Source organism: Numida meleagris, chromosome 11, assembly GCF_002078875.1.
Source record: "Numida meleagris isolate 19003 breed g44 Domestic line chromosome 11, NumMel1.0, whole genome shotgun sequence".
In the NCBI taxonomy this organism is placed as follows: Eukaryota; Metazoa; Chordata; class Aves; order Galliformes; family Numididae; genus Numida; species Numida meleagris.
In genome coordinates this window covers 1,194,820-1,211,185 of record NC_034419.1, presented here as the reverse complement: position 1 = coordinate 1,211,185, position 16,366 = coordinate 1,194,820, and the positions used below count along the sequence as shown (strand labels likewise).

The 16,366-nt window shown below is 41.2% G+C and overlaps 1 protein-coding gene across 4 annotated transcripts in view; it reads right to left on the bottom strand.

Moving 5' to 3' along the window:
• The window catches only part of PRKCD (protein kinase C delta), a 64,083-nt gene continuing 47,799 nt past the window's right edge, over positions 83-16,366 (bottom strand). For 3 of the 4 annotated variants that reach the window (XM_021409524.1, XM_021409523.1, XM_021409525.1), the window contains exons 5-18: positions 14,750-14,906; positions 14,216-14,247; positions 13,458-13,543; positions 12,673-12,802; positions 11,937-12,037; positions 10,660-10,756; positions 8,580-8,713; positions 7,700-7,873; positions 7,075-7,166; positions 5,692-5,754; positions 3,723-3,861; positions 2,683-2,871; positions 1,868-1,996; positions 83-634 (exon numbers count right to left, since the gene is read on the bottom strand). In XM_021409524.1, the coding sequence (XP_021265199.1) occupies positions 476-634; positions 1,868-1,996; positions 2,683-2,871; positions 3,723-3,861; positions 5,692-5,754; positions 7,075-7,166; positions 7,700-7,873; positions 8,580-8,713; positions 10,660-10,756; positions 11,937-12,037; positions 12,673-12,802; positions 13,458-13,543; positions 14,216-14,247; positions 14,750-14,906 (1,682 nt within the window). In that variant the 3' untranslated portion in view covers positions 83-475. The remainder of the gene's footprint in view (positions 635-1,867; positions 1,997-2,682; positions 2,872-3,722; positions 3,862-5,691; positions 5,755-7,074; positions 7,167-7,699; positions 7,874-8,579; positions 8,714-10,659; positions 10,757-11,936; positions 12,038-12,672; positions 12,803-13,457; positions 13,544-14,215; positions 14,248-14,749; positions 14,907-16,366) is intronic. The other variant, XM_021409526.1, reaches the window with a different exon arrangement.

The following is a 16,366-nucleotide window of genomic DNA, read 5'->3' as shown; positions in this document are numbered from 1 at the left end:
ATTATTATTTTTTTCTACTGTAGATTAAATACAACTTAAGTTTAATTGGATATTTCTGCGAAAAATAAATCAAAGCCAAGAATGAAAGTTTAATGTAACTTTCTTTTAAGGGAGGACAAAAGAACCAAGGGCTCAAACACATTTTTTAAAAAGACATCTTCCATTCTCCAATGTCTTGAGCAAAATATACAGCATATATATTTATATATATATATATAAAAAACAAAACTACATTCAAGTAACCAAACAATTTACATTTTCCCACAGAGAGAAAATAATGCACGTGATTCACATACCTTACACCTGGCCATGCATAAAAGAACACTGCCAATACATCAGCAGTTACACGTAATTAACCACACTACCGTGCTATTACTCTGAAGTACTGACAGCATCATCAGAACATACCACTCAGCACTGGAGTTTTCTGTTCATAGCATTCAGCGCTGTTTTTGGGTCTGACTCTGTTCAGAGACTATTTTCCTAAGATCTGTTCAAATTTAGGGTTGGTGAAAGAGAAGCCATTGAACACAGACTGATCCATGGAATCGATCAGGTTCTTGTCACTGTAAGAGAGCTTCGGCTTCTCATTCAGAAATTCTCTGTCGAAGTTGTTGTAGTCACTTGCTGACTTCTGTTAAATAGAGAAGGAACAACAGTTTGAGGTAGGGGCTGCAAACCTGGCTTCCAGAACAAAAGTACTTCCCCAACCATGCGCTGGGTTTAGTGAAAAAAAAATTCTTTGCCTCTAATTTTAAACAGTACTACAGCACTACAACTGGGCGATTACATATTGCTGGTTGAAAACAAATAGCACTGTGTTGCTTTGAGAAAAGAACCAGCTGGACTTGGGACGAAGCTTCACTTAATTACCCAACAATTCTCTACTGACAAAAGCAATGCAGTTACATTTAAACCCAATGTTCCTTGGCATTAACAAATAGTTTTAAATTCCTGAAAGCATTTAAGGTCTGCATTCATTCAGAGACAGACCTGATGCCCTCTTGCAGCTGTCTTGTGTCTGGATAAAGCTAATATTTGTGCACGTTTCCTAAGAATTCCCACTATTAAAGGCCATGTTTCACTTTCTGAACCTCCAAAGCTTACAGTTCGCAGACCCTGAGACTTCCAGAGTGCCTTTCTATGGGAACATGGGCCGTGAAGCCTCCCGTTCTCAAGAGGAACAATTCCTGCGTCGAGTCTAAAGTACATTTTAAAAAGACAGCTTTACCTCTGTATCATTTTATCTATACCAGTACCAGGGTGAAGGAAAGCTCATTTGGATTTTTAGTTGAGATTAAGCAGCAGCAGTCTGTAGTGATGCTAAGTAAAGAGTAGTTTGTTCTTTACGTGCTGTCTTTCAGATAACACTAGGCACATGCACTGAAAACAGCTTTAGCATCAGCGGTGTGGAGAATGCATCTTTCTGCCCAGCTGGAGACTCTCAGATGAGTCTGGATCAGCAGAGGTATTTAGTATATGTACAGAGAATGCCTGTGGGCAGCTACCAGCTGAGCAGCCCAAGGTTCTTCTCCAGCATGGCAGCACAGAAGAGAAGAACCCAGCAGCGCTAGCAGTAGCGCTAGCATCAAGGCACGGAAAACACTGCACTCCTCCATTGATCTAAAGACTTAAGAAGGATGGATTTCAGAATGATGAATTGATTTTTCCTGAAGACTGTAGTAGTAAGTAGGCTTCTTGAGGCTGCGCAGGAAAGTGGTCTTAATAGGAAGATTTCAGACTAGAAAAGATTTCAGGTTTCAGGAGAAACTACTGTAAGAATGCTTTAAGCAAGTTAGAGAAACCACCCATGACTCCTATATGGACATCTGCAATATTGTGAAGAAACAAAGAATCATCCACATACCACTTTAGGCTTGAAAGGAGGCTCTACCTCCCTCTTCTCTAGTGTCGTCCAGTTGATGGTTTTGAAGAAAGGATGATCGCGGATATTTCCAGTGACACCGAGTCTTCTCGTTGGATCTCTTTCAAATAGCTGCAAGACAAGATAACCAACGATGTCTCACATTTGCTAAGAAGGTAGGTGGCACTGGAAGAAGTAACGGGTGTGCTGCTGAACGAACAAAAGTTGCTAACAGTAAACAGACATGAATATTAACCTCCCTTGGCTTTCCATTTGTAAAAGTCATCTGCTAGCTGACAAGCAGCTCCTTTTAAAAGCTGAGATGGCAAAGAATCACAGAATCTTTCAAGTTGGACGGGACCCTTAAAGGTCATCTAGTTCTCCTGCAACGTACAGGGACACCCACAGCTCCATCAGGTGCTCAGTGGCCCGTTCAGCATGACCTTGAATGTCCCCAGGGATGCAGCACCACTACCTCTCTGGGCAATCTGTTCAGTGACTCACTTCCCTTATCGTAAAAAACAAGAAAAACCTTCTTCTTTATATCCAGTCTAAATCTCCTCTCTTTTAGTTTGAAACCATTTCCCCTTGTCCTGTCACAACAGACCCTGCTAAAGAGTCTGTCCCCTTCTTTCTTACAGCCCCTTTAGATACTGACAGGCCTCTCTCAGGTCTCCCCAAGGCCTTCTGTTCTCCATGCTGCACAGCCCCAGCTCTCAGCCTGTCCTCATAGGGACTCCTAGGGGAACACCATGATGACCCACTCATGATGACTAGGGGAACAGCATGATGACCCACTCAAGGATGATCAGACCTACCTTTTCTAATATATCTTTTGATTCCTTGGTAATCCAGCGTGGGTAGTGAGGTGTGTCCACTCGGATTGACTCAAACAACTCATCTTCATCATCCCCATGGAAAGGGGACTGTCCAATGAGCATCTCGTAGAGCAGGACCCCAAATGACCACCAGTCCACAGAGAACGTGTACTTCAAGCCTTGCAGAATCTTGTTCCACAAAAAGAGCACAGGAGAAGAAACGTGAGTAATTAGTAAAAGGCAGCAGTGCATGCCAAAAAAAAAAAAAAAAGAAACGTGAGTTTAAGAGGAATCTTTAGTAACTAGCTTATCTGGGGAGGTGGAAAGATCCAGCTGTCTGACGGGGTAGGTGACACTATCTGTAGCATTATGCTCAGCTGCTGTTTGTGGAAACGTGGACAGCTCAGAGGACAGATCTTTGCCCTCATTCTGAAATTTTCTCCATTAACTTTAAACGCCACATTCTTGGAAACATCTACTCTGGTTACATTACAAGATAATAAACGGGGAAGGGAGGAACACATAGCAATGAAAGCGGATTATTAACCAACAGACTTTGACGTTTATAGCTTTTAATAGCTAACCACCTAATTTGACCACTATGCAAATCACATAAGAAACCAGCTACGAACACAAGGAATTTAACTGTGAGAGTCTCCTCAGAAGCTATTTTTGCTTTCAATTTTGGCTCTCTACTTGGGTGCACGTCTGTTTATCACCTGCAGGCTCATTTTGCAGGAGCCCTGCATGTATGCCAGCTGTAAAGGCAGAAGGGAAAAGTAGATTTTCAACAACTGAAAAATTTGCATTACAAAACCTGTATGTTTTTCTTTTAAAAAGTGTAGGTAGAGAATACTTCCAAATTTTATGAACCTTCTACAGAAAAACTCAGATTTAATGTTTTCCTTATGCTAATTACTTTTTTTTTTTTTTTAACAGTTTTGAACTATTTTTCTTTAAAGGGAAGAATAACCACAGTGGCCACAATAACATCAGTGCATTAAATCCACCGCAGCCGTGTGTGGCAGTGATGTACTGACCTCTGGAGCAATGTAATCTGGGGTCCCGCAGAAAGTGCTTGCCTTGTTCTCACCAACTACATTTTCTTTGCACATCCCAAAATCAGCTATTTTGATGTGGCCTTCTTTATCGAGCATAACGTTGTCCAGTTTTAGGTCTCTGCAAAAAGAGGACAAAAGAAAAATGGCATGTTTGAAAGACAAGTGAATTATTTTTTGTATTCAGATGTATGCAATTTCCTCCCTGTTTAAGAACAGCCCCCCCTACATCACACACAAAGGCTTTTCAAGGAAATAATCATCCATCAACACGATACCTATGAGACAGTACCCCTGTACTTTGAAGATGGTAAGGAGAAAGGAAAAATTCTCTTGTCAGAGTAAGAAAGAGGCTGAGGTGTATATACCGAGTGACCGTATAATCCTCCCCATCTGCTTCCACGTCCAGAATCACACTCAGAGCTTCGGTTGCCTCTGGAAGGAGGTGTGAGTTAATGCCTCACCAGCCAACACAGTGACTGTAGAGGAAGGGCTGTCAGATGCCTGGAGCGTTTGGCACAAGCACCAGTGTTCAAAGCCTGCTCAATTTTAGGACCACCTGTGACCTGTTCCTAGTTACAGCACAAGGGGGTTCGTGTGCTGTGGCCCAATGTCTGTGACGTCCTCTTCATGCCTTTTCTCAGAACTGCACTCCTCACGCAGCAAGAGCCTCTTTTAACAGCAGTTTCCAAAAACTACATTCCCTCCCTTTGACTGCAATGTGTTTTTTGCCCATCTGGCTGCAAAAGCACATACCAAGGAGAGCAGGCTGAAGAGAAACCAAGCAGCCCTTCTGCTTACCAAGAAAGACTTGAGCAGATTTTACATGAGAACAGGGCAGTCTTTTCTCCCTAGGAACTTAAGCTTATATTATCAGCTACTTATGCTGCCACAAGAGTGAGCTGCAGTATGAACCAAGAGTCCCTGCTCTAATGCAAGGCGCAATAAATCCTTCTGTGTTTGGACATCTGCTGCTGTTCACCTGAGTTAGTTTCTGAGACAGGGAAAGCTCATTGTAACACAGGGCACTGCACTTACCTAGCTGCAAGTTCTAAAATCATTTGTAGGGGTGTGAAGGGTTCGCTGACATGCAACACCTACCTAAAACTGCTCCAGTTAGGTTCTGTAATTACACTGGTAAACTTCCTATGTGAGATGGAGAAGAAAAGTACCTTTGGTTTTGCTGATGTCCTGTCAGTAAATGGTACTGTTTCTCTGAAAATATTCCATACTATGAAATCTCCCTCTAGGAGCACTAATTTAATGTAGGGACATTTATAAGTAGGCCTGAAAATGCCCTAGAAAATCTGGGATGGAAAGATTTCCTGCTGTTAACAGGATGCTCCAACAGGTGTTTCTCATTACTGTAAAGGGAGGTGGGCACTACTGGACATCTCGGGACACACTTACCTAAGGCCATGGATAACTTGCTGAACGAGTTATGAACTTGCTGCCTGAACAGGTAGTTACCAAACAGTGCTTTAGAGACTTAGGATCTCTTGTAACGTGGATATTTACAGTAAAAAGCAGCTGATGAGCATCTGCTTCCTGATATTTAGAGCTGGTGAGGCAGAAGCATCAATTTTGTAGTTTCATATAGATGGCAAAAGCAGCCAACTTTCAACCTCTGTGATTTCACAAGGCTGGTAGGAACTTGTACCCACAGGGACCTTCACCATTGCCACCGAACTAGAAAGACTTGTGATTTGAAGGGAGGGTTTAAAAATAACAGACAAAACTGTTTTTGTGTAACATAAATAACATTCCATCATTCTGGTTGCCAAGGAAAAGACACAAATATACAGAATTCATCTCAGGCATGTTAATGCCCTTGGAATAACATCAATTCTCTGACAGACAGCTTTTACTTGTTACATCAATCACTAACTCAAAGGGGCACGAAGTGTTAAGGCAATTCCTAGTTCCCACGCTGGAACTAGATGGTACTCACCTATAAATAATGCCTTTGCTATGAAGAAACTGTAGCCCACATAAAATTTCAGCTCCATAAAACCTGAAAAAAACAAAACACCTTTAAGTCTGTCTTTCCCAGTTAAAACATCAGACAATGCAGCTGGCCAAAAGAACTAACATAAAACTTCATGAAGTGAGAAGTATTATATGTTCCTTTAAATACTCAGAAAGAGCAATGCAATATTTAATGTTAGACCTGTATTTATACAGATGGATGTTACAATCTGTGAGTTCACCTTCACCACACAGCTGTGGTGTCTAATGCCAAACAGTGGGGAGAGCAACTTGCTTTAATGCTTCATTCCTCTTCCACTGTGGAACGCTGTCCCTTTTCTACTCTTTAATAGTTTGGTTTGTATTTATAGAGAAATATGCAAATGCTTTTTGAAAGACAGTTACTGGGATCTTAATACTCACAGCACTGCTCTAGGGGGGATGGGGCATTAAAGGATAAATTTGAAACAGACCTCAATACCTATGTCCTTCTACACTTGCCCAATTGCAGCAGACAGGCTGAAAGGAAGCATTGCTTCTGGGCCATCCGTCTCAAAAAGGAGGTGATAATCCAGGATACCACGGAAAACATGTAAGGAATGCTTTCTCCTCCCCCAAGAATGTATGCATTTAATCCAATGAGCATTTCCTTAGTACAGCACACAGTAACACCAGCCATTTTCTAGTCCAGTTATGTAACAGTACTGGTGCTTTTGGGTACCCTATGCTGTTACATTTAAGATTTCCCAGGCACCCATTCAATGTCACAATTACAAGCATTCTGCTGGGTGAGGTATTTAAAAGCTGATTTGAAACTAAAAGTTACAGCTGGGATAATATATTTTTGCATCTTTTAAAGTCTTCAGCTCTCGTTATCTTTATGTAATAGGTTACTGACAAAATCACACATGAAGCACTTTCCCATTTTTATTAACATCTTGTGTGAAGTGCAGGCTATCCTGCTGTACTAGTGATATTATTTACTAGATTATCCCAGCCCCCCTCCCCCCCAGTGCTGTTTTCTTAGGAAATTAATTTTTTCCATCAAAATATTCTCCTGAAGGACACTGAAGCTGTACCTTCTCATTGCTGGCTTATGTTGTGGCTCACCTAGCATCTCCATGTACAGGCATCCCTTAAAGCAAAACATGACAGTGCCATGTAAATGAAGAAAACCTAACTTGATACAGCATTGTGAGCTTCTCCATTGTATCAAATTAGTGCCTGTAAATATATTTTCCAATCATCATCCAGTGAAACTTGAGTGAAAGACAGCAACAGGTGAGTGGTGTTAGAACCAGAAGTAGTAAAACCATAAAGACTATAACCATTCATGGAGATAGGGACTGAAGTGTTGTGGACTTACGTTGCTCTGTAGAGATCAAAACGCCCCTTGTCTTGTATGTGAAACATCAGGTCTCCCCCATTCAGGAACTCCATAACAAAAAACAGATGATCCTGTTTGCAGATAATCAGAGAATGGAAACATCAGTGATGTCATTGCAACCACACATTAAGTAGCAACGTGGTTCCTGGGGACCAAGTGGCCACGTTACTCCTAACCTGACATATTTACCTGTTTCGTGCACCCTGAACAGTGTATGAGGTTGCTATGGATTTGAGTAGCATGGTCTTGTAAGGCTTAAGAGCTCACCTTGTATTCTGGGGGCTTCTAGATTTAATATAAATATACATTTCAATAGACTTACTGACTTCTGTCTATGACAGTCATTTTTGTTCCCTTCACTGAGGCTGATAAAGCTAAGGTCAAGGGTTTACATTAAACTGCCTCTTACTCCAGATTGTGTAGACGTTACTCTGATCTCATTCTGTACTCCTCAGTGGGTATCACACTCCACAAGGCTTGCGAACTACTGCAGAGAGCACAGGAAGAGTGAAGCAAGAGTTAAATCCCCTGAGCTATTTTCACTTGCACCCATTAAAAGGCTACATGTGTTGTGCTGCTGTTGCCATTGGGTTTTTTCCCTTACCTTCGTCTGGAACGTGCAGTAAAGGTGCGTGAGAAATGGATTTTCCCATGCAAGTGCTAGGACCCGCTTTTCCACCATGGTACATTCCACATCATCATCAATTAGCACCACATCTTTTTTCAGAGCTTTGATAGCAAAGAATTCATTCTTTCCTTTTAGCTCAGCAAGCAGAACCTACAAATGAAACAAAAGATGAGATTATAGCACGTGTAGGAAAGACTGTTGCTGATGGTATCAATTAAGGGAAAGTCAAGGGCATTTACAGCAAGCGCCATGACAACTGAACAACTACATAAATGGGAAAGATGGGTGAGATTTGGGAAGGTGAAGCTGCTGGGCGTAGCTAAGAGGATATAGGGTACAAAGAGCATGTAACACAGGCAGAGCAGCTGTCAGGGCAGTTTTTCTGTCTTGTGATAGCATAAACAGAGGACGCATAACATCTGTTTCTTCATTGGAGCTAGAGTTTCACAGCCAACAGAGGACAGAACCTGAGGAGGTCACACCACTGCTGGACATGCACAGAGCAGAGGCAGACAGGAGTGGAAGGTCACGCCGCCCTCCCACATTTCCCCTCCCATTGCACTGAGTCCATTTCTATACAAAGCATACGAACATGAATGATCCTTTTGGATAAAGGACAATTCCTCTAAACTGGATATTAAATAATTCAAAATCTGTTGTATATTATGAATCGCTTCTGAGTTCAGATTCAGGCAAAGAACTTCTTGAGTCTTTGGCAGGGATGGCTATACTCTGTCCCACTGAAATATTATCTATTTGAGTGGCTGTAAGGCAGTTCCGGTTAATGGAAATAGCCCCTAATACTGCAGAGATCAAGCAAGGCTGTCGGTTTAAGCTCTGTAAGTTTGCTACATACCTTTCCAAAACTTCCTTTCCCTAATACTTTATGGAAGACAAAGCTGTCGATATTGAATTTTCTCTTGCTTGCAATTCGTGGCGCTGTCTTGGCAGTGCTTCCCTCCCAAAGTTTATCATATTGACTGTTATCTGCTAATTGAAAGAGTAAGGTTAAAGTTCAGTATATTTAGAAAAAGTGCATGACTCGGATCTCCTGCTAGAAATTAGTGACGCAGTATTTCAGTTCAGTGACATGCTACTTCAGTTCATCTGCTGCTGGGACACCGGTCAGTCTAACCATGCAGGTGAAATCACGTTGTTTACAACAAGTTTAAATTACTCAAGAACACTTAACACTGGATTGGAGTCAGTGATTATTTCTGATGCTGGGTTTAAGCAACACATACATCATAAAAACAAAAGGTCCTAACTTTCCTCTATCACTAAGATACAGAGCAGAATATGGAGACCAGGATCCTTACAAGGGTGGCTTGTATTTATTCTCTGTTAACAGAAGAGGTTAGTCCTTCTGACTGAGGAGAGAGGCCATAAAAAAAAATCTGATTTGCATCTGATCACAGAATTACCAGGGTTGGAAAAGACCGCCAAGATCATCCAGTCCAACCGTCCACCTACCACCAATACTGCCCACTAAACCATGTCCCTCAGTACAACATCTACATTTTTCTTGAACACCTCCAGGGATGGTGACTCCATCTCCCTGGACAGCCCATTCCAGTGCCTGACCACTCTTTTGGAGAAGAAAATATTCCTAATGTCCAACCTGAACCTCCCTGGTGCAACTTGAGGCCATTCCCTCTTGTCCTATTGCTGTTACTTGGGAGAGAGGCTGACCTCCAGCTCACCACAGCCTCCCTTCAGGTAGTTATAGAGAGCGATAAGGTCTCCCCTGAGCCTCCTCTTCTCCAGACTGAACAATCCCAGCTCCCTCAGCCGCTCCCCATAAGACTCATGTTCCAGTTCCCGCACCAGCTTCACTGCCCTTCTCTGAACAAGCTCCAGGGCCTCAATGTCCTTCTTGTAGCAAGGGGCCCAGGCCCAAAACTGAACACAGTACTCGAGCCCTCAACCAGAGCTGAGTACAGGGGGACAATCACCCTACTGCTCCAGCTGGCAACAGATGATGCTGGCTACGAAGCATGAACACAAAGGTTAAATTTGATTATATCCTAAAATCAATAGCTATCTTTTTTTTTGGATCCCTACTGCATAGATCTACCACGTCACCAACAAGACACCGATTGTCATAATCATGAGATGATATCATGTGTGCTCTGCAAGCTGCACAGCATCTGAAGCAGGCAGGAATCGCAACAGCTGCAACCCTGACATAATATTCAACCAAACCACCTTTGCAAGAGGTTATTTGCTCTGTTTTGGCAAACCAGAACAAGTATGATAAACAATATCATACTCATTTTCTTACTGGGCATTGCAACAATTATCTCAGCTCCAATACCACCAGTTATTTCTTACCGAGCCTGGATATTTACATCTGATACAAAGTTACTTTTTTGCTACACTTACCTTTGAATAAATGATCAGAAGTTACCAAACCAAGACATATTAACTGCCAGAACTCTTGAACAGTAGTAAAAAATACAAATAAACCCTTATTCTGAACCTGTGGAGATAATTTAAGTAGTACCTGGAATCCTACCTCAGCTGTTCAATCTCAGGTAGTGTTCTGGCTACTTAAATCCTAAAATTGATGGCAGCTGTCATTGCAGAAAGGCTTCTAACACTTTGGGAATAAGTGAAGGTGGTTAGCGATATTGGTGACGTTTTGGTTACAGGAGGGGCAGGTGTCGGGGTAGCGAGCCGTCCCCACTGCCACATGGAGCCAACACGCGGGCGTTCTGCAGAAAAGTGGGTTTGCTCGTGGATTGAAAAAATACTGCTCTTTGTCAGGAAGTTCTTAAGCATTCTACACGGCCAGGTAAAAATTATGCACGTATTTTTTTAACAATGTTTGTTCAAAAAATTGTCTAACATACGGCAAGAATGAGTAATTGAAACTAGCAGTTTGTGCAGTCTGGTGGGTAAATGGCTAGAGGAAATATCGTTGCTTTTCTCACCTGTTGCATCTCCTCCTGGACCTCGAGGTTTCTTATCAAAATCTTGGTAAATACCAACATTTTCTACAGATCCAGAATCAGACCTTCGTGAAGATCTCTGAGGAAGAAGGGGACACTTTAAACTCTACTGACACAGGTACTTCATAAACGTTTATAACAATAGCTAGTAAATGCAACATGAGGGCAGTACGATCTTTTCAATTCTTAAGTCCCAGCACATCTCTCTTCTAGAATTCTAGTTCATAGACTATTTAGCCACACTTTTTCAGCTCGGCCAATTGTTTTACTTCTTTCACTGCAAGAAAAACAATCCCAGAAATCCTAAGCAGTCTGAGTAGTTATTTGCTGAAAAACTACAAGAGGTGGAACAAAAGGTTTGAATCCACAGTGAAAATAATTGTTTGGTTTGAATTCACTGTACAAAAGTGTTCTCTGGACTTGTGTTAATTTGTTTTGAAAGAAGAGATGGGAACCACTGTAATATTGAATGCACCAGAGCCAGTGTGTGACATCCTTCTTTAGCACATGCAAAGAAATTTTCTGTAGGAAGATCTCAGATCAAGTTTTTCTGTGTCGTGAAAGCTGGTGTAACAGCTCTCAGTGTTTCCAAAGTAAATATCCTGCTAAAGCTTAGGAACAGCTCGGCTCAGAGGAAATAACTGTTGGCTTTTGTGATATATTTTCCTGTTTTCTTTCAGAGCTTGTGTTTGAATCTTTATTTCCAAGTCAGAAGTCAGCAGCAGTCCGTACACAAGAGACAGCCATGCTGCAGCAGGAGACAAAAAACGTAAATTACGGGGCCAGCGCTAATTCCAGGGGCATTTTCTTTCTGTATGTATCAGATTAATAAAAACTGAAATGATTTGGTCTATTTCCCCTTACTTATTTAATTTTAGCATTCAAGGGAAATTCTAAACTTGAAGCACAACAAAAGCAGACTTCAGTTTTATGCTCCCACTGTTTGAACACAATTAAACAGGAGGGGAGAAAATAACCCTGGCACCATCAAAGAACCAAGGTGTATCTCAGGGAAAACACTCCTCCTTTTTAAGAATTCTTTGTCAGGTGGGATGTTTCTCTCCCCAGCTTCACCTCTAGGTTGCTGACATCAGTGTTAGTCTCTTTATGGTCCAGTTAAGAAGAGAAAGTTGTTTACATTTCCTCAGTTCCAAACTTCCATTCCCAACAAAAGTGGTATGAAATAGGCAAAGTAAAAATAAAAACCGAAAAATGCTCTCAAAACGACTAATTGCATGACAAAGGGCAATAAAGCATACCTGGCTAACTTGAGTTAAAGCTTCAGCTAGCAACTTCTGGTTAATTCCACACAGGTTGGCCACCTTCTTTTGGCATTTATGATGCACATTCATTGCACATTCTAAAATAAATTCAAGGACAGTTACACAAGCACCAGGAAAACAACATCTGAGATGATAACAAAATGGCTTTTTCTTCAGTGCAGTTTATAAGTATTACAGCAAGCCCAGATTAGACATCAATCTATGATTATAAATAAAAGTTACAATTTTTACCTTTAACACAATGAAGGCTACAAAAATACAAAAAAAAAAAGAAAGTTTCAATCATTTTTCTCTTCTCAAAGTCTGTAACAATAAAGATCATCTTACATTTTTGTGACAGAATTACAAAAATCATATTTGCAGCAAACACTTTAACTACACTTCAGATGCTACCTTGAGTCAGTCTCACCAGATTTCAGCCCAGTAGTAATTTTGATTATGCTCAAGATTACACCTTCACTGCACGTCTTCCAACAGCACGAGAAGCTCAGCTTGGCTGAGCTGTCACACAAGCCAAACACCTCTTTGTCCTCCTTAAAAGGACAAACCCTAAAAAGCTCTTTAAACAACACACGGACGATAAGTCTCATTCTTTATGACACACAAATGCACGGTGTGTGGCAAAAGCTAATGTCTAGTAGGGGGCAGAGAGAAAGTGACCACGCTGGGCAAGCAGTATGAGGTCCCAGCTGCCCTCCCTCTTCCTCCATACCTTCACATTTGAGTCCTTGCTTGACCAGCCCCCAGAGCAGGCTGCCGCAGTGGTCGCAGAAGGTAGGGCTCATGTAGTTGTACACCTTGAAGCGGTGAGGCATGTCGATGTTGAAACGTTCCTTTTGAAACTGTGGGCAGAGAGAGGGGTGAGACAATTGACCCAAAGGAGGACCAGCTTCCTATAGAAAATAGCTTGGATATTACAAAGCTACAACAATTTTATCCTGAATACCCCAGCCTTAACATTCTGCATGTAAGAATTTGGGTATACATCCCAGCCTAAATGGGCAGTTACTGAACAAAAACATGCATTTAGCATCTCTTTACATCTTACCATGCTAGCAGGGAACATGAAGCTACATGCATAAACTGCTTGGCAGTTTAAAAAAACAAAACTGAGACAACTGTGTGAGATTTTAGGGGTCTTGACCAGAGTGAAATCTCACTTTCAAGTACTCATGTTGTGTAATACAGATGAAAGATAAGAGAGTCTCTGCAAAACACACTCAAAAACAATGGGAAAACAATGTCATTTCACCCTCACGATACATCAGCATACCCATCAATACTACCCACTCCCTTGTAGTGCTTTTAACTACTTTTTTTTTTTTTTTAAACTTCAAAGTTTCACCCACTAAATTTTCCAGTGCATTCTTAAAGAGAAGACAGTAACTCCACTGCGTCGCAAAGTACCTCCCAGAATGGACCTGGCTGTTTCTACACAAGGTTTTGTTAGCTCAGGAGTACTTAGTTTCACTCTAAGGATATTGTTCCAGCTCTTACCATTGTGTCTCTACTGTTGGCTGCAGTACCTGTACACCTCCCAATGATTTTATCAATACATTTCTTATGAATAGCAGCATTGCATTCTTCATGACGTGCACAAGGAAAAAAAAAAAGGATTTCTTCAGATAATAAATACATGGGATGAGACGTTTGCATTTCAAAGCACAATGTGAAAAACACACTCCTTTCCATCATGCCGCACTCCAAAACTATTTCTATCAAGGTGATGATCTTCTTGAAGCAGTTTCCCCCTCCGTTCTCTTTTATCATAACCTCTATTTCTAAACGAAATCTGTCTCCATTAGATAATGCCACCAGAATTTGATAATATGAGGACAACATTAGGCTTTTGATCCTCTTTGATACCTCCTCTGCTGTTTGGAATAATGCACAGCCATCTATGTTAAGTTATAAAGTACTTTTTAAATCAGCTGTAAAATCCGTCGATAACTGTAATTCATTTTAGAAAAGGTTTCACAAAAGCTGCTGTCATGTATGAGTGCAGCTTTTCCAGTGTATTACATACACATTAGAAGAATAGTTCTGTCTAAATCTTGGTACTAACATTTCAGATAGGAATCACAAGTAGACAACTTTAGATTATGACACAAAACTTACGTTTAATATCTACTAATGTAGTAGATGTTCATGCAAATTTACAGGATGTTTTTCAACAGTTAACTACTAATTTTACAGATCCAGATCTATAAAATAATGCCAAAAGTCAAACAGTAAGAAGACAAAACTCAACTTACGCCTACATTTGTATCCTTGTTTGTTCAGTCCCCTGAAAAACAAATGATAGAGAATGAGATCATATAAGGGTATGCTTGCTAAAGTGTTTTTTTTTTTCCCCCTATTTTCACTATATCATCCGATTTCTTCCTCCATGGCAATATTTGCTCCAATTAATAAACTGGTCTAAGTTTTAGTATTCAGAACCCTCCACCTTAGGAAGGCAAGCCTTAGAAAGAAAGGTAGTTCATTCTGAAAGACTATCGCATTAGCAGAAGAATGCAGAAAAAAACAAAGCTTCAATCACATGGAAATTCCTCATGATTTGGCTTACTATTAAAATGAACTTCCTACGAAATGGATACAGCTTCTTGCTCTTGATGGGTCTTTATTCTGCTACCAGCTACTTCACATCTCAAAGTCTGAGATAGTAAATAATTTCCAACTCTTACTACAGACAAATTTACATCTTTGTTTTATTTCAATATACATGAGGGCAATTTTACAGCTATGTATCCTTTGGAGGTGGGAGAAGTTTAGCACTCCCTTCTTACCATACAAAGTCTTTGCAGACAGAACAAAATGTGGGTTGTCCAAAGAAGGTAGCAATAAATTCATGATTTTTGATGTAGTGGATTTTTGCTTGCTTGATAGCTCCTCTCCTGTTGATAGTTACTGTTCCCTCTTCTTCCCTCATTGACTGTCTGCAATCTAAAGGGAGAAGGGAGGAGACAAGAAGACATACTTTCAACTCTAAGTTATTACAAAGACTAACATTTGTTTCTCTAAAATATTGTTTCCTCTTCCGTTTCCAGCTTGTGTTTCTAATTTACACCTCCATCCCTGCAGACATTCAGTCCAACATGTGTGGAGCACATGAATGCACTGGTCCCTAAGCGTTCTTTTTGCAGGCAGCTCCCACTCCTGCTCCTTCAGAGGAAGCCTTCAGCAAATGAAGCTGCCAGGAAGAAGCAGAAAAGTAGTACAGGCTCACTAGAGAGTTGACAACTACAGATGTTTATTGAAAAATTCTAGGCTCTAATTTATATTAAAGAGAAATAATGTTTTGTTGGAAGCAAGATGTCTTCTTCATCAGTAGAAGCCTTTTCATACTCTGCATGCCCTTCTGAATCTGACCTTGTGAGTTACCATTGGACCACATGACTGCTTCATCTTAAGATATAAGTTCCTCAGGCCTTTAGGAATTGGCTGAGAACTGGCCCATACAGACCCTTCATCACTGGTTATAGTTATTTCTACTCATTTCCAAGGAAGCTTCCCAGATTGTATCACAAAAATGAGTTTCCTACGTCACAGTCACAAAGGGGTGTCACTGTATTTCTTCATGCAGAAAAAACTAGCACCCACTGACATTTATTAACAATTGCTGAATGTTTACGGAGACCAACTGGTGGATGTAAGCACAGTGAGGTGGCAGGTGGTGTGTTTCAGCAGTGGCGACAGCAACATGAAAGACCAGCCGTGTTCCAGACAGCCAAGCACACCTGACACACCGTGAAATGAAGAACGTCTCAATCAGCTCATCCACACGAATCTGCAAATTATGGCCAGTGAAGTGCGTACGGAGCTGAATAACAGTTTCAGTGAGTTGGAAATGATGGTACCAGCATAGAAATATTGCAAAGTTTGCACTAGGTGGGTCCCACAAATGCTCACCCAGGAACAGAAAGAACACTGTATGTACTGAACCAATACGAAGCTGAAGTGACAGTTTCCTGAACTGCATCATTACCAGTGATGAGATGACATGTCACCACTATGAGCCAGAGTCAACATGGCACTCCATGGAGTGCTAACATGTGAACTCCCCACTGAAGAAAATGTTCAAGATGCAGCCCTGAATGGGTAATGTGCACTGCCTTTTGGAGAAAAAGGGCTGATCCTTCTGGATTTCCTGGAACCTGGACAAACCATCAACTCTGACTGCTGCATCACAATGCTGACTAATCTGAAGGCTCAAAATTCCAGAGTCAGGCCAGAGAAGAAGACAGCCTTACTCTTGCACCCCAATAACGCCAGGCTGCATACCAGTTTGAAGAGCATGGAACACATTGGCAGTCTTGGCTGGACTGTCCTACCACATCCATCATACAGTCCAGATTTGGTGCCTGATGTCTTCTATCTGTTTGGGTTGATAAAGATGAACTGCA